Source organism: Jaculus jaculus, chromosome 12 (assembly GCF_020740685.1).
Source record: "Jaculus jaculus isolate mJacJac1 chromosome 12, mJacJac1.mat.Y.cur, whole genome shotgun sequence".
NCBI classification, from domain to species: Eukaryota; Metazoa; Chordata; class Mammalia; order Rodentia; family Dipodidae; genus Jaculus; species Jaculus jaculus.
In genome coordinates this window covers 111,579,687-111,605,399 of record NC_059113.1, presented here as the reverse complement: position 1 = coordinate 111,605,399, position 25,713 = coordinate 111,579,687, and the positions used below count along the sequence as shown (strand labels likewise).

The following is a 25,713-nucleotide window of genomic DNA, read 5'->3' as shown; positions in this document are numbered from 1 at the left end:
CTAAGCATTATAGCACATTGCAGCATTGCCCATTGTTCATGACCACATAGCTGATTGGAAACTGGGACTCCCTGCTGCTAACCAGCAATTTTGGAGAATGTCATTCAGACTATCACTAACCCTGGAAAAAGACCCAAATTAAAAGTATAGTTTCTAAGAATTCTTGTTGCTTTTACACCATCATGTTAAGTACCTTCTGCATAAATGTGACTAATTTACTTTAAATACATAGACTTGAATTAGTTACTTCTTCATTACTGGGACTAAAATACTTGACAGAAACAACTTAAGGAAAAAAGGTTTTATTTAGGCTAACAGTTTTACAGGGTTCAAGTACATTATGGTAGAGAAGCACAGTTTACATTTTGGTGGGACAGATGGGGAAAGAAGGACTGCAGGCACCCTGTGACTTTCTCCTTTTGCTCTCCTTTACTCTGTCTGTGTCCCCAGCCCATGACCTGGTGCAGCCCACATTCTGGAAAGGCCTTAGTTACTTCTGTATCTAAATATTCTTAAAGATATACCCACAGGAATGCTTCCTACATGATTCTAAACCCAGTGAAATTCATAATGAAGATTAACCGCCACAGGCTATATTTATAGCAATATAAATATGTGTACATATAAATGTGCACACACACATAGGCACAATCATATATATAATGAACCTATAATCCATTTACCATCAGACTTAAAGACAGAGTACAAATCATAGGGTTTTTATTCAACAAAGAAGTTTAAATGCAATATTACTACTAATCAAAATGAACAAGAGCCAAAATGCACCAAGCACTTCATGCTGGTACTTTTATTTGTTTGCATTTAAACATTTATGGTAAATATATTTTCTTACTATTTTGAGATATAAAAATTTGGGATAAGTTACTTGTGTATAGCATAACATCATTGATAAGTGGCAAAGGATTCAATTCACCTAGTATTTAAAGTCCATACTCAAGTGCTATGTTAAACCACCTTTTTGGCTTCAATTCTTTTCCTCAATTATAATAATTCTAAAAAGTAGGGAATATTATTGCCCAAATTTTAAAGAAATCTAGGCTCAGAATAGATATATGCCTAAAACCATTAAAAGGAATTGAGATCAACCCTAATCTAATTTTAAGCTGATGTTTTCCATGGTATTTCTCTGCCCTAACTACAATATTACTAAAGAAATATCAAAAGGTCTCTAGAGAGAGGGAGACAATGCAAAGCAAGTTATATACCAAGAACTGTTTTGTTTTTCATTTGCTGCATAATAACATGTTGTTGCAGTCAGGTTTGCATTGCTGGCAGAAATCGTCCAACCAAGGGCAGCTTGTGGAGAAAAGAGTTTTATTTTGGCTTACAGGCTCGAGGGGAAGCCCCATGATGGCAGGGGAAAACGATGGCATGAGCAGAGGGTAGACATCACCCCCTGGCCAACATAAGGTGGAACACAGCAACAGGAGGGTGTGCCAAACACTGGTGTGGGGAAACTGGACATAACATCCATAAGCCCTCCCCCAACAATACACTCCCTCTAGAAGGCATTAATTCCCAAATATCCATTAGCTGGGAATCTAGCATTCAGAACACCTAAGTTTATGGGAGACACCTGAATCAAACCACCACACATGCATACAACTAGATGAGAGGTTTTCATCTCATTTGGCCCTGAACTTTAGAACCTTCAAGTCTAATGGACCTACAATAATAATCTTTAGTTGGTTATCCTCCAATCAATGAAATTCTTCACCCTTATGGCATAGTTCATTTGAATGAATGGCTCTTACCAATAGGGATTACTCCAAAATCCACAACCAAAATATATTGTGATAATAACTGAAGGCAGTTTAATGCTGTTACAGTTAAGTTAAAGTACCACAAGTCTAAAAATAATTATTCTTTTTCAGGTCTGATTTGCATTTTGAATCTGAAAAGACATTGCTGGCTTTAAAGAGCTATTAGAGGTAATACTGTGATTTAAATATAATATATCACTAAAAATAAGTTATTAGCTTTGCTGTTGCTGATAATGGTGAATAATAACATTACTTTTTAAAACTGAAGCTATGAAAGGTCATAGAAAGGCCACACTGCTCCCTCAGTAACACAAGAGGTAGATCTCTAGTTCTTGGGCAATGGGGATGCCTCTGAAAAGGAAACAAGGAGAATATACACCCATTTTCCTCTTAGTTAAACAGGTTATTTTGGAATGACCAGTGGACTTCGATGATATGCAATTACTAAGAAAAACTCAAAGCCTTTGCTTAAATTTTTGTTAGGTAGTGGTACAGAGGTCAAACTAGATCTAAATGATTCTATAATGCTGCCTAAAATGCAGTCAAATGGTAAAATGGCTCTTGTCTGGGAAGCACTGTAAATTTAATGCCTATTAATTAATCAAGCATTTACATGATACAAGACCATGTTAATTTTTTTACTAAGTAAATAGGCCTTTCCTATCATTAAAGGTCCAGAGGATTATGCTACATTATTTGTCTTCTCCAAAAGATATTCCCCTCAGAACCATGAACATATTCAGAATTTTTAAAATTTTATTTCAACAATATTTATGAGTACTTCTATACCTGATAGTCTGGAGCTGAATATACTATGATGCACAGATATAATCCTTTTGCTCACAAGCTTGCAGATTTTCATCTTAAATGAAACCATTTCTTTCATAATAAAAGTGAAATGAACTCTTATAATGTAATGAGATCCTACTATGAAGTTCTTTGGTAAGGTTCAACCTCATTTTTCAATCCTCAAACATACCTAGTGTTCAGTGGACAAAAACAAAAGACTCCTACTTTATATATAACCTAAAGGTAAGGGGGTGTTTTTAATGTGTTTCCATAAATAAGTTAAATACTCATACATGTGAGCACTCTAGAAATTTGAATTGGCATTTTATGCATGAAGCAACCACAGACAGAGAAACTTCAGAGGATTTTAGTTGTTGGATGCAGCCACAGTTAAATAAATGATGGTATCTAAAAGCAGAACATCAGGGTTTAATAAAAGAGAACAAAAATAACATTGAGAATGATGGAGCTTAGAGGGAACTGGCATTAAGAAAGAAAAACCAGGCTGGTAGAGACTTAGGTCCTAGAGAGCTGACAATTCTTATCCAAATCAGTAGTTAGTTGAAGAGTTTCCCTAGAACAGGAAAATGATGGGAAAAGAGAAATGCATATAGAAACTGTTTCCTCACTTATAGAGTACTACATCAGGAGGGGAGAATTAGCAAGGTGAGTAAGATGACAGAGGACAATTACTGACTTTACTGCTAACAAAGGAGAAAGTGGCTAACCCTAAACCTGACAAATAAGAGTAGAAGCAAAAATTATGACTTACACAGCAGGCCATCAACAGACTGAATACATTTCTCCAGTTCTGTGTTTGTGTATCAGATACTATAACAAATCACCTTGCATAGGCAAGTGGTTTGTGACTTCCAGAAAAAAAAAAAATTGAGAAGGTATGCCAGTATACAACCAAATAACTACATGCCATGCACCTCACTAGTTTTGGAAACAGAATGCTAAATAAGTTAGAAAAAGTAACAATTCAAATTTTAGTAGGTACAACCTATACATTGGACAACTAATAAATGAGATGTAATTTATGTTTTATGCAGTACTTTTGGACAGCAAATGTTAGTGTTAAAGGCAGAGGCTGGAGGATAACTTTACTCATTGACTGATTCATTCCAGAAAACCATTCAAAAAAGTACTCCATTTATTTATTTGTGTTTCAAGCAGAGGAAGTAGGTAACAGCCTTGGCAAAAGGAGCAAACACAAGAAAACAAGCCTGTGGATGTGCTTTTCTGAGAAAGTGCAGAGGTAGACCAGAAGAGATAAAGGACTTAGCACCCCAGGTTCCTAGCCTGTTTGTCTCTGGGGAAAGCAGAGGCTAACCTTTATCACTCAAAAAAGGGAAGGCTTCTGCTCTTGGGAAAGAGGTCTCTCTCTTGCTAAAGGGCAGGAAATACCCAGGCCTGGCTTAGAAAAATCCTGTCATGAACATCTTACAGGAAGAACTTTCCTTTCCTTGTATTCTAAATTGTGTTACAGTTTATCACAAAATTCAAATAATCTTTTTGAATAGCATATGCCATACTCTGTCTACTTTCACATGCCTGAGTTTGGCAAGCTCTATCTACAAATCTAGAGTCCTAATGTACTAAAGATGCTAAGCTGCCAGCTGCCCTTGGTAGGGAACAAGCACCATGGCCTACACATGTGACCAAATGGTTAGGTAAAAGGAACCTTAGACCATGTATGTGTAATAATTTATGAGATTGATATGCTGTGTAAAATTTCGAAGGGATAATTCAAAATACATTTCAAGGGACCCAAAGAATATGAAAGCAGTGTTAATTGGAAGTACATTCAGGGAAAGAATTTGAATCCTACTACCTAACACAGTAACTGATCCATAAAGGAAACTCCCAAAAGATCCTTTACTCTCAGTTAACCAGGACTTCTTATAGTAAATCATCACCAACTGGTGTTTGCAAACTAAAACCCACACATGAATTGTTATCAGAATTTTAAAATATTTGGATACTGGTTTCTTTCTCCTCTTGCTCTCCTTCAATAAAAATGACTTTTATTGCTCATTTAAAGTTAGATAGGGCTGGGTGTGGTGGCGCACGCCTTTAATCCCAGCATTTGGGAGGCAGCGGTAGGAGGATCACCGTGAGTTCGAGGCCACCCTGAGACTACATAGTAAATCCCAGGTCAGCCTGGACCAGAGAGTGAAACCCTACCTCAAAAATAAAAATAAAATAAAATAAAGTTAGATAGGCAGTGCCTAAAAAAAGTTCATTTTTGGGCTGGAGAGATGGCTTAGCGGTTAAGCGCTTGCCTATGAAGCCTAAGGACCCCGGTTCGAGGCTCAGTTCCCCAGGTCCCACGTTAGCCAGACACACAAGGGGGCGCACGCGTCTGGAGTTCGTTTGCAGAGGCTGGAAGCCCTGGCACGCCCATTCTCTCTCTCTCCCTCTATCTGTCTTTCTCTCTGTGTCTGTCGCTCTCAAATAAATAAAAACTAAAAAAAAATTTTTTTAAAGTTCATTTTTTTAAATATATATTTTCTTTCATTAAATAAAATCAGACAAAATGGGTCCCTTTTTGATCCAAGTTTTAAAATTAATACATGTAGTTGCTAGTAGAGGGATGGGCAAGATCTGGGACTTTTTGTTATACTTGCATACAAAAGTCATCCTCCATGAAGGAAGAAACATTTTTCTTCCACATGTCAGGTAGAGGGAATCTGACTAGCCCAGTGAGACTGAATTCCATTGTAGAGAGATTATAAGGGATCAGCAATGGAGGATGTTTCCAACAGATAGCAACAGAAAGAAGCTGGACAGGGAGTGACAAGCAGGCAGTTGTGAGGAAGGAATTACAACCAGCAGACATAGTGTGGAGCTCTAAGGAGGCTTTAGTTCTTCAGCTCTGGCAAAAGGTTTTGAGGTTAGGAGTCAAGCTAGATTTAGCCCAAGGGAACAGGAGAGAAAAGCATAAACTCACTTGCCAAAACTGGGGAATGAGCCAGAAGTGAAGACCGCAAGGGAAAGATGGAAACTAAAAGACTAGAGCTAGGGTCAAAGGCAGATTACAAGGCATAGGCTAACTGGATGTGGAGCCACTGACCTTAGCTTCCATAGGTGCCAGCCCTAGAAGGAGGCTGTTCTTGCTGTGGCCCCACATAGAACACAGCTAGTTTGTCAACTTTTCAGCTGGACAGTATTCTTTCTGATGCTTTTGTATTATTACTGTAGGTGACATACACAAGTTTCATATAAAGTTTAATGGCAACTATTGCTGTCTTCTAAAGTAGAAAAGAATTTGCTTAAGGTGACTTTCCAGGTTTCATGTGTGCCTTTTGTTTTTTTTCAGCACACTGTCAGATCCTTGATATGAATTATTATGTAATGTTCTGAGAAGTTCACAGGTGTGCTCACCACTATATATATGTTGAATTCTTTCTTTGATTTAATCAAATAGGAAAAATTACTTCTCAGTCATAGATATTATTGCTATTTTGTTCTAGACTTTTGAAGTTAGTGAAATTATTAATTGTTATGTATGTGTGTTTTGGGAGTAATTAATCCATTTTATGTTCAGATAAGGAGAGATGTGAAAAACAACCTAATTTCATGCACCTTTAATTAATTCTACAAGAAAATTAAACAAAAAAAAAGTTTTTGGGGGAAGATATCTGGTTAATAACTACTTGGTCATCAGGCATATCTTGTAAGACTTTAGCAATCTGAGAGTTTTTTTAAGAATTCCTTTGGTTCAAGTTAGAGGGGATAAAACCTTTGAATCAGAAATGCCTAGTCTTCCCCACAGTAAAAATCTGATCTAAATCATAGACTAGGGTGAGAAACATTAGCTCCCAGAAGTGTATTAAGCAATGGCAAGTGTTTAAAGGTTCCAAGATCTATAGTAAACCATTGGAAAAAATACTAACACCCCTATCGATTACCTAGAGACAGAAAACAGTAATAACTACCACTCCCTGGCTCATAAACTACACCCTCTGATTGTGAGGCAGACAATACAAAAATCAATGTACTAAGCAAACTACAACAAAAATTTTGTTCTCAGTGAACGACAGCAACCCAAATAGCCAGAGAAGAAGAAACAAGATGACATAGATATTGACTCTGGCCCCTTCTTCCCCAACAGGTGGAGAGCCTACAGAGGGAAAGACTATTACCATCCAGAGCAGAGATTGCATATAAACAGGTTCTGTTCCCTATCTAGGTGAGTGAATCCTGAGTGCCAAGAAATCAGTCCTCTATCTTCATTTCTTATTTTGCTACTGTTGTCATTTTTATTTTTTAAACATATTTACCTCTATAGTTTATTCCTCTGCTTGTTTCTCTTTCACCCTGTTTCCAATCATATTATTTTTAGAGAGACGATTTAAGCCATACTAATTAAATCAGACAGAGTAGTTCAAGATATATATACATTTTATTCTGGAAATTTTTACTTATTCACTTACTTTCACTTATTTAATATCTAATTTTATTTTGTTGGACAGCTTTTCCTGCCCTGATCTCTCTCCCATTTTTTTTTTCTTCTTGACACAGGCTTTCCTGCATAGCATAGACTTGTCTATAGTTGAGGAGTCACTCTTTCTTAGCCTTCCAAGATTATTTTAGGTTGTATGTTTGCATTTCTTTTTCTCTTTCACTTCTTATTCTACTTTTAGCTACAGGTGGCATTCTGTTTTCCCACACTCACACTAAAATGATCCATTAATCTCTATTTACATCATTCTTGGGCATTTCTAGCTTATCTAGATTCATACTTTTTCACATTCCTCCTGCAAAACAATTCCAAGGTACAACATGATCATGTTTATCACAGCAACAGTCCCATTCTTCTATATCAATTTTCTATTCTTTCTTTTGTTTGTTATGATCAAATACATAATGAGAAGTGATTGAAAGGAAGGAATATTTATTTTGGCTCATAATTTGTGGGTACAGTCCCCCATAATAGGGAAGGAAAAACATGATTGAGACACTTCCCATTTCCACAGACTAGGAAGCATACAGTAAACAAGAAGTGGGGCAAGGCTATAAAATCTCAAGGCCAACCCCTAATGACTTACTTCTTCCAGCAAAGCTCCACCTCCTAAAGGTTTCACAACCTCTTGAAACAGTACTAGAGGAAGAATAGGCCCCTCTAAGAGAATTACTGGCTTTTATTTCTTTTAATACATCTGTATACATGTGTGTATGTGTTCATTTATATACAGGGGCACATGTGAGTGAAGATGTATTCATGTGCCTGTGAAGGCCAGAGGATAACCTTGAGTGTTATCTGCAGGAATTTTACCTACCTTTAAAAAAAATTATTGGGAACTTTAATATATGAACATATTGCAAAATTGGTCATTTTCACATCAGGTTATCCTCTTATGTCCCTGAAGCCCTTTCCTGTGGGCTTTCTTCACTGGGGTATCAGTAGTCATCTGGGGGTCATGGTTATACCAGTCAGTTCCTGTGGGTAGGGCAATGACTCACAGTACACCTTCCCTCCCTATGGCTCTTACATTCTTTCTACCCCCTCTTCTGCAATGTTCCCTGAGCTTTGGAGGGTGTGTTGGAAGAGAACTCAACTCAAGAGAACTTACTCAAGTAAATATTTTACACACACTCTACATTTTTTGAGACGACTGTCATTTATCTGGAGCTCACCAATTGGGCTGGCCAATGATCCCCAAGGATCTTTCTGTCTCTTCCTCCTTAGCACTAGGATTTTAGACATGTGCCACCACACCTAGTGGTGTGGATACTGCTGCTCAAACTCAGGTCTTTATGCTATCATAATATAAAAATAAGAATTTTTTTTAGTGCTTTTCAAACTTCATTGGAAGATCAACCTCCTGAGGACTTTGCTAAAAATGCAGATATTGATGCACAAAGTGTGAAGTCAAGCATTTTTAAAGTTCCCAGCTGATACTAATGTAAATGATCTATCCTTTGAAGGAAGGAGACAGTCATTTCTTATTGCAAACCTCTGGATTTTACTCTTGGAAATAAATCAATGATGAGGGAAGGACAGATGAACTGTTCTATAATCAAGGTGTGACTTTTGGTACCCTTTGCTTTAGAGGAAACAGATTTCAGCGGTCATTTCTGGTTGTTCTCATTTTAATTGGGTCAAAGACTATACTATTACCCTTAAGGAAGAGCAAAGAACACAAAGAACATGCTAATAAAGGACAGCACATGTTTAAAAGTTACTAAAGTGTACTGTATTCCCTATATCTTTTCTCTCTGTGTTTCTTTCTGCCACATCTTCCTCTTTAAAACCTGCCATTTTCTGTTTGATTTTTCAATAAATAGCTATAAATGCTGCTATTATAATTTTCATGAAATGAGCTGTTAAATGAAATATGTGTGTACTATACCTACCTATAGTACATCTTCATGAAAAATGAATAATGAAAGGGCTGTCATTTGTCTTTGCCTTTTCTCTGTAAAATGAGATCCTTTTAATTCCAGTTTTGTAGATAAGGAAAATGAAATGCTGAAAGCAAAATGACTTATTAAGATCATATACCAAAAGCCAAGCATGGTGGTGCACACATTTAATCCCAGTACTTGAGGGGGCAGAGGTAGTAGGATCGCTGTGAGTTCTAGGCAACCCTGAGACTCCATAGTGAATTCCAGGTCAGCCTAGGCTAGAGTGAAACCCTGCCTAGAAAAACCAAAAACACAAGCAAGCAAGCAAACAAACAAAAATCACATAGTAATAATACAGGATTTGGCCAAAACTTATATGCCAGATCTGTAATGCTGAAAGTTTCTTAGTGGAAAAGTAGAAAACTTTCTAAAGAGTGTACTTTAGTTAGTAGTAGTAGTAGTAGTAGTAGTAGTAGTAGTAGTAGTAATAATAATAATAATAATAATAATAATACACCTCTTTCAAAGCAACTTTACAACTCAGTTATCTTGCTGAAATTATTTTCATCTAATTATTAGCTGGTATTGTTCCTTAACAATATGTGTCAACAAATAGTCAAGTAGTCATTTTAGGGATACATAAAATAAATTCATATTTGTTAGATGAAAAAGAATGAAGGACAGAAAAATACTAGCAGATCAAGAAGCCCCACAATTAAAGTTAAAAACAAATTTAGCTGTCTTCTACTGGTCAAGTTGATAAGAAAACATTTCCCAGCACTGAGATAGATACTAATACCTATCTCCATAAGGACTATTAACAATGACTGCACTTGGTAGGCCACACATTCATATCACTGGCAGACCTAGCCATATATGTCAAATCTCAGGAGATACTTCAAATATGGAATCCTAAAACAATTCTAACTTCTTAGTTGTTTTACTATGTCCATAAAAGTTTTTGCCCAGGCTGACCTGGAACGCATTCTGTAGGCTGGCTTCGAAGTCATGGTAATCTTCCTCTCTCAGCCTCCTAAGTGCTGGGATTAAAAGAATGAGCCACCATACCAGATTTTTATAGATTTTCCATCAATACAATCTTTTAAAAATATTTTATTTATTTATTTATTTGAGAGAGAGAAAAAGGGAGGGAGGGAGGGAGGGAGAGGAGGAAAGAGAGGGAGAGCGAGAGGGAGAATAAGGGCATGCAATGTCCTCCTACCACTACTAACAAACTCCAGGTACATGCATCACTTTGACATCTGGCTCTACATGGGTACTGGGGAATCAAACCCAGGTTGTAAGGCTTTGCAAGCAAGCCCCTTAACTACTGAGTTATCTCCCCAGTGCCCATTTCAATTTTAATACATTCATACATCCCTAATGACAGGGATCTATTTCAAAAAATGCTCATTTAATCAATTTCTGCAAATATTGTATATATCTGCACATACTAAGGTGGTTATGATGTTTCTAGGCAATGTAATCTTATGGGTTATATATGTGTATAAGTTGTAAATGTGGCCTGTCATTAACCAAAGCATCATTAATTTGTACATGACTATCTAACCCAAAAGTAAGCACTCACACAGTCTGACATATTTGAGTTTTAGTGAAGAGTTAATGATTTGGGAACTACATGTATTCATGCAAATTAAGAAAATGGAACACAGTGAACTCAATATTTAATGGCACATATAAGATTAAAATATAATATAAGTAAGATGAATATTGCAGAGATGAGAAAAGTAATGTCTGTTTTTGTTTGGTTTTTAACAGGTTTGAATTATTTTCAAACCATAAAATTCACCCAATTAGTTTTCTGAATTTATACTGTTGTGCAACTATCACCATAATCCAGTTTCATAATACTTATCCTCCAAAATTCCCTTAGACCCAATAGCAGCCAATTCATGTTGCACACCAAGATCCAATGGCCACTATATTTTCTCACTCTGCAGTTTTGCCTTTATAGATTTTAGTATAAATGGAATTATATAATAGTCTTCTGTGTCTGGTTTATTACACTTAACATAATATTTCTACAGTTTATGTATACTACTATATATAAAAGGTAGTTTGTGTCCTTTCATTTCAGAATTCCACTTTATAACTAAACTTCTTCCATTGCTTGTGGATGGGCATTTGGGTAGTTTCCATGCTTTGGCTATCAGGAACATTGTTTTAATGAATAATCATAAAAATCCATAGGACATATGTTTTCATTTGTATTGGCAATACCTAGGAATAGAAATGCTGGGCTGTATAGAACATACATATTGAACTTTTTGTAAGAATTTCCAAATTGTTCTTTTTTCCAAAATTTTTCTTGCAATTAGAACTGGGATATATTAAAATTTATGTTCCCAGCAGCCATGTATCATCATACATGGTTCACATTTGAAACAGTTTATCTTTTTAACATAATCTATGGAGGTTAGTTTTAGTTATCAATTTGATTGGGCCAAGGGATATCAAAATGGTGGACAAAGCACTATTTCTAGGTATGTTGGTAAAGGTATTTCTAGAAGAAAGCAGCTTTTGAATACATATTAACTATGGAATAGTACTTTCAACAATGTGTGCAGGCATCACTCAATCCATTGAGGGCCCAGAAGAGCAAATTCTCTCTTCTGAAACTTGGACATCCATTTACTCCTGACCTTTGGCTTGGGACCTCCAGGTTCTTAGGTCTTCTCTGGGATTTACATCATCCATCCCCTTGAATTTTAGAACTTTAAATGCAGACTCAGAGTTACATCACCAACTTTCTGGGGTCTCCAGTTTGAAGATAACATATCATGGGACATGTCATCTTCCATAATCTTGTGAGCCAATATAAAAACTCACTGTTGGTTCTTTTCCTCTGAAAAATGCTATCACTTCTAGTATTTTAGAGTGAGGATATTTTAAACAGAGTTCACTCTTCATTTGGGCTAAATGTAGAATCAAAATAAAATCCAGGAGTATAACTCTATTTTCCTTTACTAAGTGGTTTAAGAAAATGAAAATTTTTCAGGATTTCAGGATGTTGGTAATTTTTCTAGTCTCTTTAATGTTACCATGTTCAACTTCTTGGAAATAATCTTTAATTTTATCAACTTGAACTGCAAATCAAATCAAAGACTTTGTAAAGAGTACCTTGCTACCTTCTGCTAAGCAGAACAAAGCAGGATCCTTCACTACAGAGGGATCTTTCATGTCTCTTACTCTCAAATATTAATAACAAAAGTAGGACCCGCATGCCAGTCAGTTTATATCCAACGTCCTTACAAATAGATCATTTTTGTTGCTGTAAAAGAAACCTTTAAATCCACAATAACCATATTAGGCAATGTTATGGTTTCCTATTTTAAGTGCTTAATTTAGCTTATCTATGTGTTCCATTCCATTACCATGCATAAGAAATGATCATGCACTTGTGTTTAAATTTTTTCCCAAAGGTAGAAAAAATATTTTTGTATGCATATGTGTGTGTGTACCACATAACAAAATCTCTTTCTTGGAAAGCATTTGATTGACAGATGCTAAATTTTTTAAATATTTTATTTATTTATTTGAGAGAGAGAGAGAGAGAGAGAGAGAGAGAGAGAGAGAAACAGGCAGATAGAAAAAGAGAGAATAGGCATGCCACAGACTCCTAGTCACTGCAAACAAACTCTAGACACAAATGCCACTTTGCATGTAGCTTTATGTGGGTATTAGGGAATTGAACTTGGGTCCTTAGGCTTTTCTGGCAAGTGCCTTATCTGCTAAGCTATCTCTCCAGCCCCCAGCAGATGCTAATTTTGACTGGAGACATTTTTTTTAGGCAATCCCCACACACTGCTCTTTTTTATATGAGAGACAGAGGAGAGAAAGAATTGGTGCACCAGAGCCTCCTGCCACTGTAATCGAATGCCAGACACATGCACCACTTTGTGATCATGTGCGGCCTTGGTACATGTGTCACCTTGTGTGTCTGACTTACATGGAATATGGGGAGTTGAACATGGGTTCTTAGGCTTTTCAGGCAAATGCCTTAACTGTTAAGTCATCTTTCCAGCCTTGACTGGAGACACTTTAAAGCAAGAATGGCTACATAATCGCCTTCAGAACTGTCAAAAGTAATTTTTAGTATGCCACATTTAAATAAACAAAAGTGTACTTCTGTGAAACTTTCACTGACACCTGCTCTCTTCTTCTTTTAGGATGTTTTTTTTTTGCAAACTTAATTAGATAATGAAATAACCTCATCTCCCATGCTGGGTTGCTGCAGGGCTCATAATCACCAAGAATCAGCCTTTCTGTGTTGATCTGCCTCTGCCATTTCTCTTCATGGAGGCTGCATGTTGTTAATGGGCAAGAAAGGAAAGACTATCACCCACAATGAGCAGAGAAACTGTGCAGCTGCAAGAAAAAGGCCACCTAGTGCTAAGATTCTTCACCTAGAACATTGATGGGGTCTGGCCCTTACACAAATGACAAGACATTGGAAAATTCATTTTACTTTGAGGGTTATAAGTAAGCCACACAAAAGTGATACTAAGTCAGAATGACAATGCACCATTTCACCATATTGAATATTCCAAGTGAACAGAATGTCCAGCTTCCTTGTATTGATAATTAAATATTCCTCAACAGTTTGTTGTGTAAGTATAGAAATAAAGTAAAGGACAGTTTTAGGTTATAGTCTACCCTTGAATTCAACTGTATTTCCTTGTGTTTCATTAGGTCTTTATACTCCAAAAGCCTATCTCTCAAGGCTGTCAGGCAATGGTGAATATATAATCTGTAACATAGCATAATGCTCTATTGTGAACTCAACTGCCCATGTGTCTTAGGAGCTTCTCTACATCCCAGATAGGTTGGGATCACATTGCTAATATTAATTGCTCTAGAATCTGTTATGTTTTGAATACTGTTTTTGCATGTGTCCCCCAGAGGTTCATGGGTTGAAATTTTATTGCCATGATGAGGTACTGAAAAGTATAAATTTAATCCCACCAACTACAGAGTTTACAAGTGGTGCCTTTGGGAAGTTATTAGGGTTTGATATAGCTATGGTAATCAGGGTAGAATCCCCATGAATGAATCCTGGTGGATTTTTAAGAAGAGTGACATAGGCCAAAAGTACACATATGTGTTCCCTTTCCTTTGCCATGAATGCCATATGCCACCATAGTACTCTGCCTATACAAAGGCCATCATCATCCTTTAAGTGTCCAAATAAATTTCTATTCCTTTCAGTTACTCATAGATATTCTAGTGATGTAAAATGGATGAATGTCGACTTCTCTTTTTTATTATTGACTTAATTTTTTTATAATTTATTTTTTGTTAATTAGTTTTGTACTCAGTGAACACAGTCAAGTTGGTACCATTGTTAGGCTCGTCCATGTCCTACCCCTTCCCTCTGACCCCTCCTTGTTGAGGAATATGGGTCATGCATTGTGGAGTTAGCCCACAGTTATAGGTAAAAGAAATGTCTCTGCATATCATGACCTAACATGTGGCTCTGACATTCTTTCTGCCCCTTCTTCCGCAAAATTTCCCTGAGCCATGTTGGGTTCATTTTTGGTCTGCTTCAGTGATGACGTATTGGGAGCCTCTGTGTCTCTGGATATCTGATTTGTTAGGAGTTGATTGTTCTCTGTGTTGATCTCCTTCTTGCTGTAATTTCATGTATAATCACTAATGAAGCTGCTTGCTGACATTAGTAAAGTAGCTGGTTTCTGGAATCTAAGATATATTTAAACACTTTTCCTATCTGAATTTCAAGTTCCAGCCATCTTCCATGATCCTTAACTGTGCATACAGGCATAGTGGACTGGAGAGATGGCTTAGTGCTTAATGTGCTGTCTGGAAAATCCAAAAGACTCAGGTTCAATTCCCCAGTACCCAAGTAAAGCCAGATGCACAAAGTGTCACATGTGTCTGGAGTTTGCAATGGCTAGAGGCCTAGGCACACCCATTCTCCCCCCCCCCCCTTTTTCCTCTGCCTCTCTTTCTCTCAAATAAATAAATACAAAGAAGTTTCTTAAAAAAAAAAAAAAAGTTTGAGGGCTGGAGAGATGGCTTAGCGGTTAAGCACTTGCCTGTGAAGCCTGAGGACCCCGGTTCGAGGCTTGATTCCCCAGGACCCACATTAGCCAGATGCACAAGGGGGCACACGCATCTGGAGTTCGTTTGCAGTGGCTGGAGGCCCTGGCACACCCATTCTCTCTCTCTCTGTGTCACTCTCAAATAAATAAATAAAAAAGAACAAAAAAATTAAAAAAAAAAGTTTGAAAGATTGCCTTTGAGATAGCATGGAGAAGTGGTCATGAGTACAGGCTTTGTTGCCAGCTTCCAGAGGCAGCTTTTTAGTTTGTGGCTGCATCAGTCTGACTCCTGCTTGCTTACTTCACTGATTTGGATGTCTGGCTCTCTTCATCTTTTTTTTTGTTTTTCAAGGTAGGGTTTCAGTCTAGTTCAGGCTGATCTAGAATTCACTATGTAGTCTCAGGATGGTCTCAAACCCATGGCAATCCTTCTTCCTCTGTCTCCCAAGGGCTGGGATTAAAGGCATAAACTACCACGCCTGGCTTCTCTTCATCCTATAAAGACCCCTGTGATTGCAACAGACCACCCATATCGTTCAGGACAATCTTTCTATCTCAAAATTTTCACCTTAACCCATCTTTAAAGGCTCTTAGGCCATTTAATGTAGTGTACTCACAGGATTTGGCAACTGGAAACACATCTTTTTGTGGGGGCATTATTTTGCCTATCACAGAAGGAAAAGCATTGATGACTTCCTAAGATGGCTCAAGCCAGTGGCACCCAACCATAGTTAATTCTTCTGCCTTTAAGGAATATTTGGTAATGTCTGGAGATAGTTTTTTGTTTGGTATAATGGGAGGCTGGAGGCTACTATTGAGCATCTAGTAACTATGGGGTTCAGAGCCGATTTTAGGCTTAGCTGAGTCGATGCAGTTTCCCCCCCAAAAAAAAAAATTAAAAATACCATCTGCCAGACAGCTCATCCAGTTGTTGGTGTGAGGGTGATAGACACAGAACCATCGAGATGTCTTATTTAAGGGCATTGAGTGGGCGTCTTAAGTTAAATGGCCCTGAAGTAAGAACCAGATGAATTGTAAAGATAATAGATAGCTACCCCCACATTAATATGGGCGCTGAGCGAGAAGAGGGATACGACTCTGGCGGGTTGCTGGTTTCACGGAGGATGGTAGAATAAGAGACCAACGATCGGATAGGGATAGACATTCTAACTAGAATTGAGGTTTAGGCAGCCTGACAGAATGGTGTATGCAATCTCCTTTTGAACCGGATTTCCTGTGACCATTCATGGTTAATAATTGAAGAATAGACATGGGGAGGGGGTTGTAATGTGGATAAAACATATAATGTATTATGTAAGATATATAGGAGCATGTGCTAGCTTAATATTCATGGGGTAGATAATATTATGCACGATATACATAGCAAGAAATAGTTTATTTAGAATTTCAGCTTTGGGTGCTGATGGTGGGGTTGAAGACCTCTTTCTTGACTTTTGCCTTTAGAGAATGAGCTTCTCATTGCTGGTTTACAAGACCAGAGTAATTGGTTATACTATAGAGGCTAGTCTCTTCATTTTAGGATTTTGTTTTCTAGTATGCTTGACAGGGGTATAAGGATTAGGATAATTGTGAAGTATAGGATAGATGCAATTTGGCCAATGATGATGAATGGGTGTTCAACTGGTTGGCCCCCAATTCAGGTAAGCGTGAGGAGGTCTGCTACAAGAAGTCAGTATATGCATTGACTGATAGGTTGGAAGATTATTCTGCATTGTTTTGAGTTGTGAAGGAAAGGGACGATAGCTAGGATTAGGATGGATAGAACTAGGGCTACTACACCGCCGAGTTTGTTAGGGATTGATCAGAGAATAGCGTAGGCAAATAGGAAGTATCATTCAGGCTTAATATGGGGTGATGTATTAAGGGGGTTTGCGGGCATGTAGTTGTCAGGATCTCCTAATATATCTGGGCAGAAAAGGACTAAGGAGAGAAGAACTAGGAATATTAGGAAGAAGCCTAGGGCGTCTTTGATTGTATAGTAAGGGTGAAAGGGGATTTTATCTGCATCAGAGTTTAGTCTGATTGGGTTATTAGAACCAGTTTCGTGTAGGAATAAGAGGTGGACTACTGCTAGAGCTGTGACGATGAATGGAAGGATGAAATGGAAGGCGAAGAATCGGGTTAGTGTAGCTTTATCTACCGAGAACCCGCCTCAGATTCATTCTACTAAGGTGGTTCCGATGTAAGGAATAGCTGATAGAAGGTTTGTGATGACTATAGCGCCTCAGAAGGATATTTGTCCTCATGGAAGGACATAGCCTATAAAGGCTGTGGCTATGACTGCGAATAGAAGGAGGATTCCAATGTTTCATGTTTCAATGAATGTGTAGGATCCGTAATAAAGGCCTCGTCCTACGTGTAAGAATAGGCAGATAAAGAATATTGAGGCTCTGTTGGCGTGGAGATAGCGGATCAGTCAACCGTAGTTTACATCTTGGCAGATGTGAGCAACGGATGAGAAGGCAGTTGTGGTATCGGATGTGTAGTGTATGGCTAGGAATAGTCCTGTGGCGATTTGGATAATTAGGCATATACCTAGCAGCGAGCCAAAGTTTCATCATGCTGAGATATTAGATGGGGTGGGTAAATCAATGAATGATTTGTTGACGATTTTTATAAGTGGGTGAGTTTTACGGATGTTGGTCATATGGTTTTTGTAGTTGAATAAAAAACGATGATTTTTCATGTCATAGGTCATGGGGAGTCCATGCAAAAATAATGACTTTATCAGTTTTCTTATTGAGTTCACTATTCGTGTTGTGTTTTATTGCTTTTGCAACTAAACCGTCTCCTATTTATGGGGGATTAGGGTTAATTGTGGGAGGGGGGTTAGTTTGTGGCTTGATTTTAGAGTATGGGGGTCCTATTTGGGTTTAATAGTTTTTTTAATTTATTTGGGTGGTATAATGGTTGTATTTGGGTACACAACTGCTATGGCGGCTGAGGATTACCCTGAAACTTGGGCTTCTAACTGGGTGGTTAGTGTTATGTTTATATTCGGTTTTATAGTTGAGATAGTAGCTTTTGTTTGATTGGCAAGTTCTTACGATGCTAAAGTGATTGTTGGGATTGATGATATGGGGGATTGAGTGGTGCTAGATAATGAACATGGGGGTTATATTGGGGAGGATATGGCTGGGGTTTCTGCGATTTACGATTATGGGTGGTGGTTGATGGTGGTGGCTGGGTGAACATTATTTGTTAGTATTTTTATTGTTATTGATATTGTCCGTGGAGGTTAAAACAGGGCTATAGTGAGTGGTAGAGGTAGAGTGAGGAGGAAAGATAGGAAGTAGAGTTTTACTATTCCTTTTTGGTCTGAGGTAGTGGATGAGGCTAGGGAGTTAAAATACGAGAGGAGTTTGGGTAATGAGTATTCAAGTCAGATTAGGTCTAGGGATTTGAATGCCATTTTTTGGCTAGTTGAGAGATTTTTAAGTGGGAGTAGGCGGTGGATAATGGCTGGGTAGAAGCCAAGTTGATTAGAAAAGTTGTGGGAAGTGCTTGAGAATTTTATGGTAAGATTCAGTGTGAGGTTATTTAATTCTAAGGCCAGGGCAAGGCCTGAAATTGTTACTACAAGAGCAGCTATTTTGAGGCTTGTTGGTATAGTTAGCTGCTGGGTTGTTAAAGGTGAAATGAGGTTGGTTATTAGATAGCCAGCGAAGATACTTCCGGCTGCTAGGCGTTTGATAGGGTTGATTATAGTGGGGGTGGATTCGCTGATTAATACTATGGGAAGGAATCATGGATTGCCTATGAAAGCGAAAAAGATGATTCGCAGGCTGTATATTGCCGTTATAGAGGTAGTGATGAGTGTAATAATTAGGGCTCAGGCATTTGTATAAGACGTGTTCATGCTCTCAATGATTAAGTCTTTGGGTAGAAGCTGGTGAGGAACGGAGTTCCTACTAGGGCTAAGCTTCCAATTGTTAGGGCTGTTGATGTGAAGGATATGGCTTTGGCTAGGCCTCCTATTTTTCGAATGTCTTGTTAAGCATCCTATCATGTCAGAAACCACAGTAAAGAATTATCTACCCTAAAATGTCAACAGGGATGAGCTTGAGACACTCTGATTTAAAAAAATAATGTTCCTTGAAATATTCTTAGTTAAGAAGGTCAAAGTTTAATCAAAGCCAATTTTGAGATTTATATTTATATAGAAAAGTCCAAGTTTTTGGTAATCTTAAGTAGAAAGTTAGCAAAATACTATAACAGCAGTGTTAAGCACTTCTGTAAGTTGTTATTTGTCAAGTAGTGTCTGTTTTATTTTGGTCTAACCAACTGAATGCAATCCATATGTCAAATTAATGTTACATATGTATTGTAAGCATCACTTAACCTACTTATAAAATTGCAAATGCTCAAATTTCAAATATGTGCCATCCAACAGAGATTCTATAACTTTCTGCAATATTCTGGTTTTTCCTTTGGACAGTCTGACTTCTATTCCTTGAAGTACATTTGCCAAGATAATCCTTTCCACTGGGTGAAAGATGTAAGATGAAATCAATTTTCACTTAAATTGAGCATCTTACCTAATTTTCTCAAAAAATTCTGTGCTCAGGTTTGAATCTACAAGGGTTTTAAGTGACTAGGTGCTACTAGGATATTTTTTCTATGTATTTCTTTCCATCTATCTTTTTTTCCCATCTACTCTGCTTTTCTCTTATTTATTACTTGACTCAGTCTATGATTTCCTCTATATATTTCTTCTAATTTATAGCAATTTCTGAAATAAACTGGTATTTTCTGTGAAAAAAAAGAGAATTTGAACCAGGTGAGGACAAGTGTGTGTTTGTGCATATAAGTATGAGCAAGAAGAGGGTAAACATGAGCATGTGTGGGCTCTGCCACCTTCGTCTCCACTCTTAGAAAAATAGTAACTATGAATATGAAAATATTCTAACAGCTTGTAGACCAACACAGCAAAATAAAGAAAAGCAGATCTATTCCAACATTTTTTTAAACCACAGAAGCTATTTCTGTTGCATACACTTCTTTGCCATGATAATGCTCTCAAGGTGTTTTACACTTTATGTGCTTTCTAGGATACAATAAAAGGAAGCAGGTTAAATAACTGAGTTCAGTCTTGCCAAATATTATTTTAAAACCATATTCTTAAACATCAAGTCAAATGTAGGTTGAAACACCAAATGTCACTCCATAAGGTGGGTACTCCTATTGGAACCTGACAGGACCTTGGGACAAAATCATCTGTATAATAAGTTTATTAAAAATATGGCTACTGTGGTGGTTTGAATAGATGGTTCCCAATATATTCAGTTTTTTATTTGACTGTAGTTTGCATCTGCAGCCACATGGCTGGAGGCAGTGTCACTGGGTGGATCTTAACATGTGGTGGTGGGTTTCAGATTTCAATCTAAAGATATGCAAAATGTGCCCAGCTGGAGTTCCTGAAGTGTGCTGTGCCCTGTGGCTTTTGGCTTGTGCATCTCTCTCTCCCTCTCTCTCTCTCTGTCAGCTTGGTTCAGTGAAGGCCATCGAGTTTCTTCTGCCATTTACGGAACTTCCCCTGCATCTGCAAGCTTCAATAAATATCCCTTGCTCCATAACTGTGCCTGGTCTGGAAGTTCATCTCAGTGAACCTGAAGCTGTATGCTATAGAACTTGGTACTGGGAGTGGGGTGAGATAAAACTGGCCATATGGATGTTGATCTTTTGGAACCTTTGTTTTGGAGGAATGGGCATGGATTTTGTGCTTGCAACTGAAGATGCCTTCTGGAGTGGTAAGCCAAGTTTTACACTATTCTGATGAGAGTTTGAGAATGGTAAGTGCAGACAATTTTGAACTTCAAGGATTTGCTTATGAGTTTTCTAAGGGGAAGGAAGGACTGTAGAGGACTTTGTTGGAACTGGGCTACTGGCATAAGGGCTGGCTGCATCCTGCTACCCAGGCCAAGAGAGCTTGATCAAGGTTAAATTTGTAATGGACTGATGTGCTTGGCTAAAGATATTGGACTGAGAGATTTAAGATTTTAAACTGGAAAACCTCCAGCAAGTTAAAATTATAGGCACTGAGAATGGTTTTAGGTTACTAAACCTGATATTGTCAAACACATTAGCAATCTTAAAGAAGATTGCCAACTGCTTTACATTAAAACAATTGAAAGGATGCCTGAGGAAAGGCTATCATAGAAATGCAAAGTCTTGGAAAGACTTGTCTGGAGAAAGAATCTGCTTTTCAAGGCTGATTTATTTCATCCCTGAATTAAGAATATGGCTGTGTCCTACACTCCTGGTATTGTTTTCAGAAGCATGAAAAATGTGAGGAGTGGTGGTGAATTGCACACAGTTCCAGGAGCCACTGTGAAGATGTGGCATGAGGCAGAGCATGATGCCCTGATAGGATGAAAGATCCTTTGGAAGATGGACTGTGGTTTACATGAAGACCTGAAGATGTTTTGGATATACCAGGACTATGCAAGGGCTACCATAGAGCGCACTGTTGGCCTAGGATGGAAATGTTCCCTGGCTACTCTGCCCAGCTGGATGGGTGGAATTGGAAAATCTGGAGACTGGCAGTCTCTGGTTACACTGAACTTGAACTGCAGAAGTTTGATGTTTGATGGTGGTTGAGTTTGCATTGTTTTAGTCTATCCTTGTTATGCCTTATACCAGTTGAAAATTTACAATGGGTGATGGTTATAAATGTATTGGAGGTCAGTGGGTGTAATGTGATGGTTTGAATAGATGGCCCCCAATATATTCAGTTTTTTATTTGTTTGTAGTTTGCATCTGCAGCCACATGGTTGGAGGCAGTGTCACTGGGTGGATCTTAAGGTGGTGGGTTTCAGATTTCAATCTAAATAGGCAAAGTGTGCCTAGCTGGAGTTCCTGAAGTGTGCTGTGCCCTGTGGCTTTTGGCTTGTGCTTCTCTCTCTCTTTCTCTGCTTGATCCTGTGAAGGCAGACCAGCTTCTTCTGCCATTTATGGAACTTCCCCTGGATCTGTAAGCTTCAATAAATATCCCTTCCTCCATAACTGTACCTGGTCTGGAAGTTCATCTCAGCAAACCTGAAGCTGTCTGCTATACCTAACTACTCAAATATTCAAATTTCTTTAAAAGCAAAATTAACAAAAACAGAGTCAGATAAGAGAAAAACAAATAGATTAAAAGAAAAGAGCTGGCCAGAGAGAAGCTAACCATTATAGACTGGGACATCCTGGAAATTTCTCAAAACAAGACAACCATAAATAAGACGGCAGGTACAGACAGAAATAAGAATGAGAGGATCTGGGAAAGGATTATATGGTAACTTTGGCAACCTGTGCTCATGCTAACTTTCAGAGAGACCATGGGCATCTCTCAGCCAAGGTATATGTCTAGTTAGTTCCCTGGAGAATGAGGATGGCATGTTTCTGAGAAAGCTTAGATAAGAAGGCATATGCTCTTAGTCTGAGATACAAATGGCCATGATCCAAAATATAACCAAGTTTTCCTTAAGCTCCCTGAGTCATCCATTATATCTGAAGGTGAATGACCATCACACTTGAGATGTAGAGCAAAATAGCAATGCAGATAATCAAAGATTACATGCTAGAACTCTAAGATAATTTCCTATAATCATCTTGCAAAGTTTAGAGTACAGAGGAACATATTGATAAGAATATCCTATTCCACAAAAAAGAATAAAAATATCCTATTGCCAAGATTAAAGGTATACTTATGTGATCACAACTCAGGGTGCTGTATCAAGCTACACCTTTTTTTTTTTCTCCTTTAAGAAAGTAGAAGTTTTCAATTTTTTTTTCCACCATATTCTAAGTGATGTTTTAAATAGCTATACAAAAGTTTTCTCTGTCTTTCTCTGACTTTTCTTTTTACCTTAATTTTTGATGTCTTTTTAAATTTAACCTTTGTTCTCTTCTTTTCTAGTTTTGGGAACTCAAATACTACCAATTCTATACACACCCACAAACTGAGAGGTCCCAAATCCAAAGTCCAGCTTCTTCTGTGTGTCTGTGTGCTCCCACACATGCACATGTGTGCATGTATGTGTAGAGACCAGAGGATAATCTTGGATGTTGGTACTCAAGTACAGTCCCCTTTTTTTTTTTTGAGATTAAGTCTGTCATTGGTTTTAAATTCATCAAATAGGCTAGTCTGGCTGGCCAGTGAGCCTGATGAGCACTATGCTTGGCTTCTTCACATGTGTCCTGGGGGTCTAAGTCAGGTTCTCATGCTTGATCAGCAAGAAGTATACTGACTTAGTTACCTCCTCATCCCAAACTCCAACTTCTTGTGTCCTATCTCTGTATCACTTGTGTTTCTCTTTACTTGGATATTGTACTTAGCTTAGAAGAGACACATCCCAAGTCATCTCCTAGCTTCTATATTTCTCTGAGAGCTGACATCATTTTCCTCAATCCTTTGAATTTCAAACCATGATGTAATTTTCAACTCATTCATATTCCTCACTTCACCTAATAAGTCATTCCATTGAGTAACCTAGTTCCCTTGTTGTTTTAATAGAGTTCTGCTTTACCATAGGCTGCGCTACTCATCCCATTCCTCCCTTAAACAGAATCTCCCACTTATTCTTTCTTCCACACTATTGATTCTCACTTAAACAGTCCCGTCTAGATGGAGTCCCAGAATTATCTTTCAACTTTATCTAATCACTTTTCTGTAAAGAAAAATTCATTTCTTATTTATGAGCACATTGAGATTACCAATGGCTCTGTGTAATCTGCCCCTATTTATCAAGATTTCATTTTGCTTCTCAATAACTTGACTCTTTTTTTCCCTAAATGCTAGGGATCAAAGTCAGAGCTTTATGCATGCCACATTATTATTCTACCAGTAAGCAGCATTTTCAGTCTCACACAATTGATTATTTTTGTTCTTCTTCTTTAACCTTCACTCTTCTATATCTCCATTTCCAAATCTTAGCCCACTTCCAAGAACTTCACAAATCTCCTTATATGTCACTCCTTTTTTAAGTCATAGCCCTCTAATAATTTCTATTCAGTGATTCATTCAACCATTCATGTGTTCATTTTCTTTCTCCAACATGGCAAGCTTCATACATAGATACAGTTTTCTATAACCTTATAATAGTGAATTGAGTTTTTAGGTACTCAAGTTAATTTTGATATTCAAGTTGATTTAAATATATTTTGATTTTTGGTATTTATTATTCCATGCACAAAATGAGTGATCGAAAATAAATACAAGTATGAATTAAGAAATGTAGGCATATCCATTAGCATTTCATTTTTAAGTGCTATACATTAACTGTGAAAATACTGAAGGTAAAAAATTTCTCACCTGATTTTATGCAATCTGATGACTTGCAAATACCATCTAGAAAGAAAAAGTAGATGTATAAATATTTAAAATGCATGTCTTCTAATTTGACTTTACCTTTCATTGTTTTTAAAACTCCAATTAGATAAGCAATTCCTTAAAGTAATAACTAACTAACTAACTAACTAACTAACCATATATATATATATATATATATACCCACACACACACACACACACACACACATATAATTGTTAAAAGTTAAATAAATTATATAGGGGAATATAATTGGTAGCTCCTAAATTTAAAGTTTGATTACAAAGAAAGATGTTATTGTATCATATTCACTAACTAAACCCTAGGAATATTAAATTGAAATAGCTAGATGCTTCATTTATCATTCACTAATCACTTTTCTCCATTAAAATGCCAATCTTTACTAATCTTTACTGTGAAAACCTTTCAAAACTCAAATAACTTCTTAAAGTCCTGTCAAGACATTTAAGATTTCCATGTCACAATCAATATTGATTAATGACTACTGCTTAACTTGGCCATAAAATTGAGAATATTTTATTTTTTATCATTATTTATTTATTTGTTTTTGGTTTTTTGAGGTAGGGTTCTACTCTAGCTCAAGCTGACCTGGAATTCACTCTGTAGTCTCAGGCTGGCCTTGAACTCATAGTGATCATCCTACCTCTGCCTCCCTAGTACTGGGATTAAAGACGTGAGCCACCATGCCTGGCTCAAGAATATTTTAAACAAATAAATTATACCTTAGAATGAATTCACTGAATCTATTTCATAATTAATGACTTAGCTTAGTCATACAAGACACTGAACTATATTCAAAATTCAATGTTTTGACATATTGACACTGCATTGTATAAATAAATTTCTGTATCACCCACGTGGTTTTACCCTTAACATGTTTGTTTACTGGATGCTGAAAACATGAGAAGAAGGCATTATATTCTTTAGCATGGACCACTGCACAGGTATGAGAAAAACTCACCATCATAGGTTGCATAGAGAGCAATCATCGTCACAGCTATGATAGTTAGGAGCAAGACGAGGACCGAGAGGCTGATCTCTAGTGGGGTCCATCGCTGTTTCTTCTTTGGCTTTGGAGTGTTGGTATCAGTTATATCCATCTGACTTTCTGATCTGCCCATCACCTAAAATCTGAAAAATTCACACACACACACACACACACACACACACACACACACACACACACGTATGTATGTGTATATATATTTAAATGCTTAATATAGCTGAATAAAAGGTCAAATTATTTTAAATTAGAAAAAATTTTCATTGAAAATTCAAAATTTTCATGTTAAAAGTAAAAGTAAAGTAGCCATCTGATAGATCTCAGGACAAATTTTTTGCTTTTATA

The 25,713-nt window shown here is 37.3% G+C and overlaps 1 protein-coding gene across 8 annotated transcripts in view; it reads right to left on the bottom strand.

The window, feature by feature from the left end:
- Nucleotides 1–25,713, bottom strand: part of Mme (membrane metalloendopeptidase) — a 103,703-nt gene that overhangs the window by 73,584 nt on the left and 4,406 nt on the right. For 5 of the 8 annotated variants that reach the window (XM_045130794.1, XM_045130798.1, XM_004657430.3 and 2 more), the window contains exons 2-3: nucleotides 25,327–25,496; nucleotides 24,330–24,365 (exon numbers count right to left, since the gene is read on the bottom strand). In XM_045130794.1, coding sequence (XP_044986729.1) covers nucleotides 24,330–24,365; nucleotides 25,327–25,486 — 196 coding nt within the window. In that variant the 5' untranslated portion in view covers nucleotides 25,487–25,496. Of the gene's footprint in view, nucleotides 1–24,329; nucleotides 24,366–25,326; nucleotides 25,706–25,713 lie in introns of all 8 variants that reach the window. The other 3 variants (XM_045130793.1, XM_045130796.1, XM_045130795.1) reach the window with 1 other exon arrangement.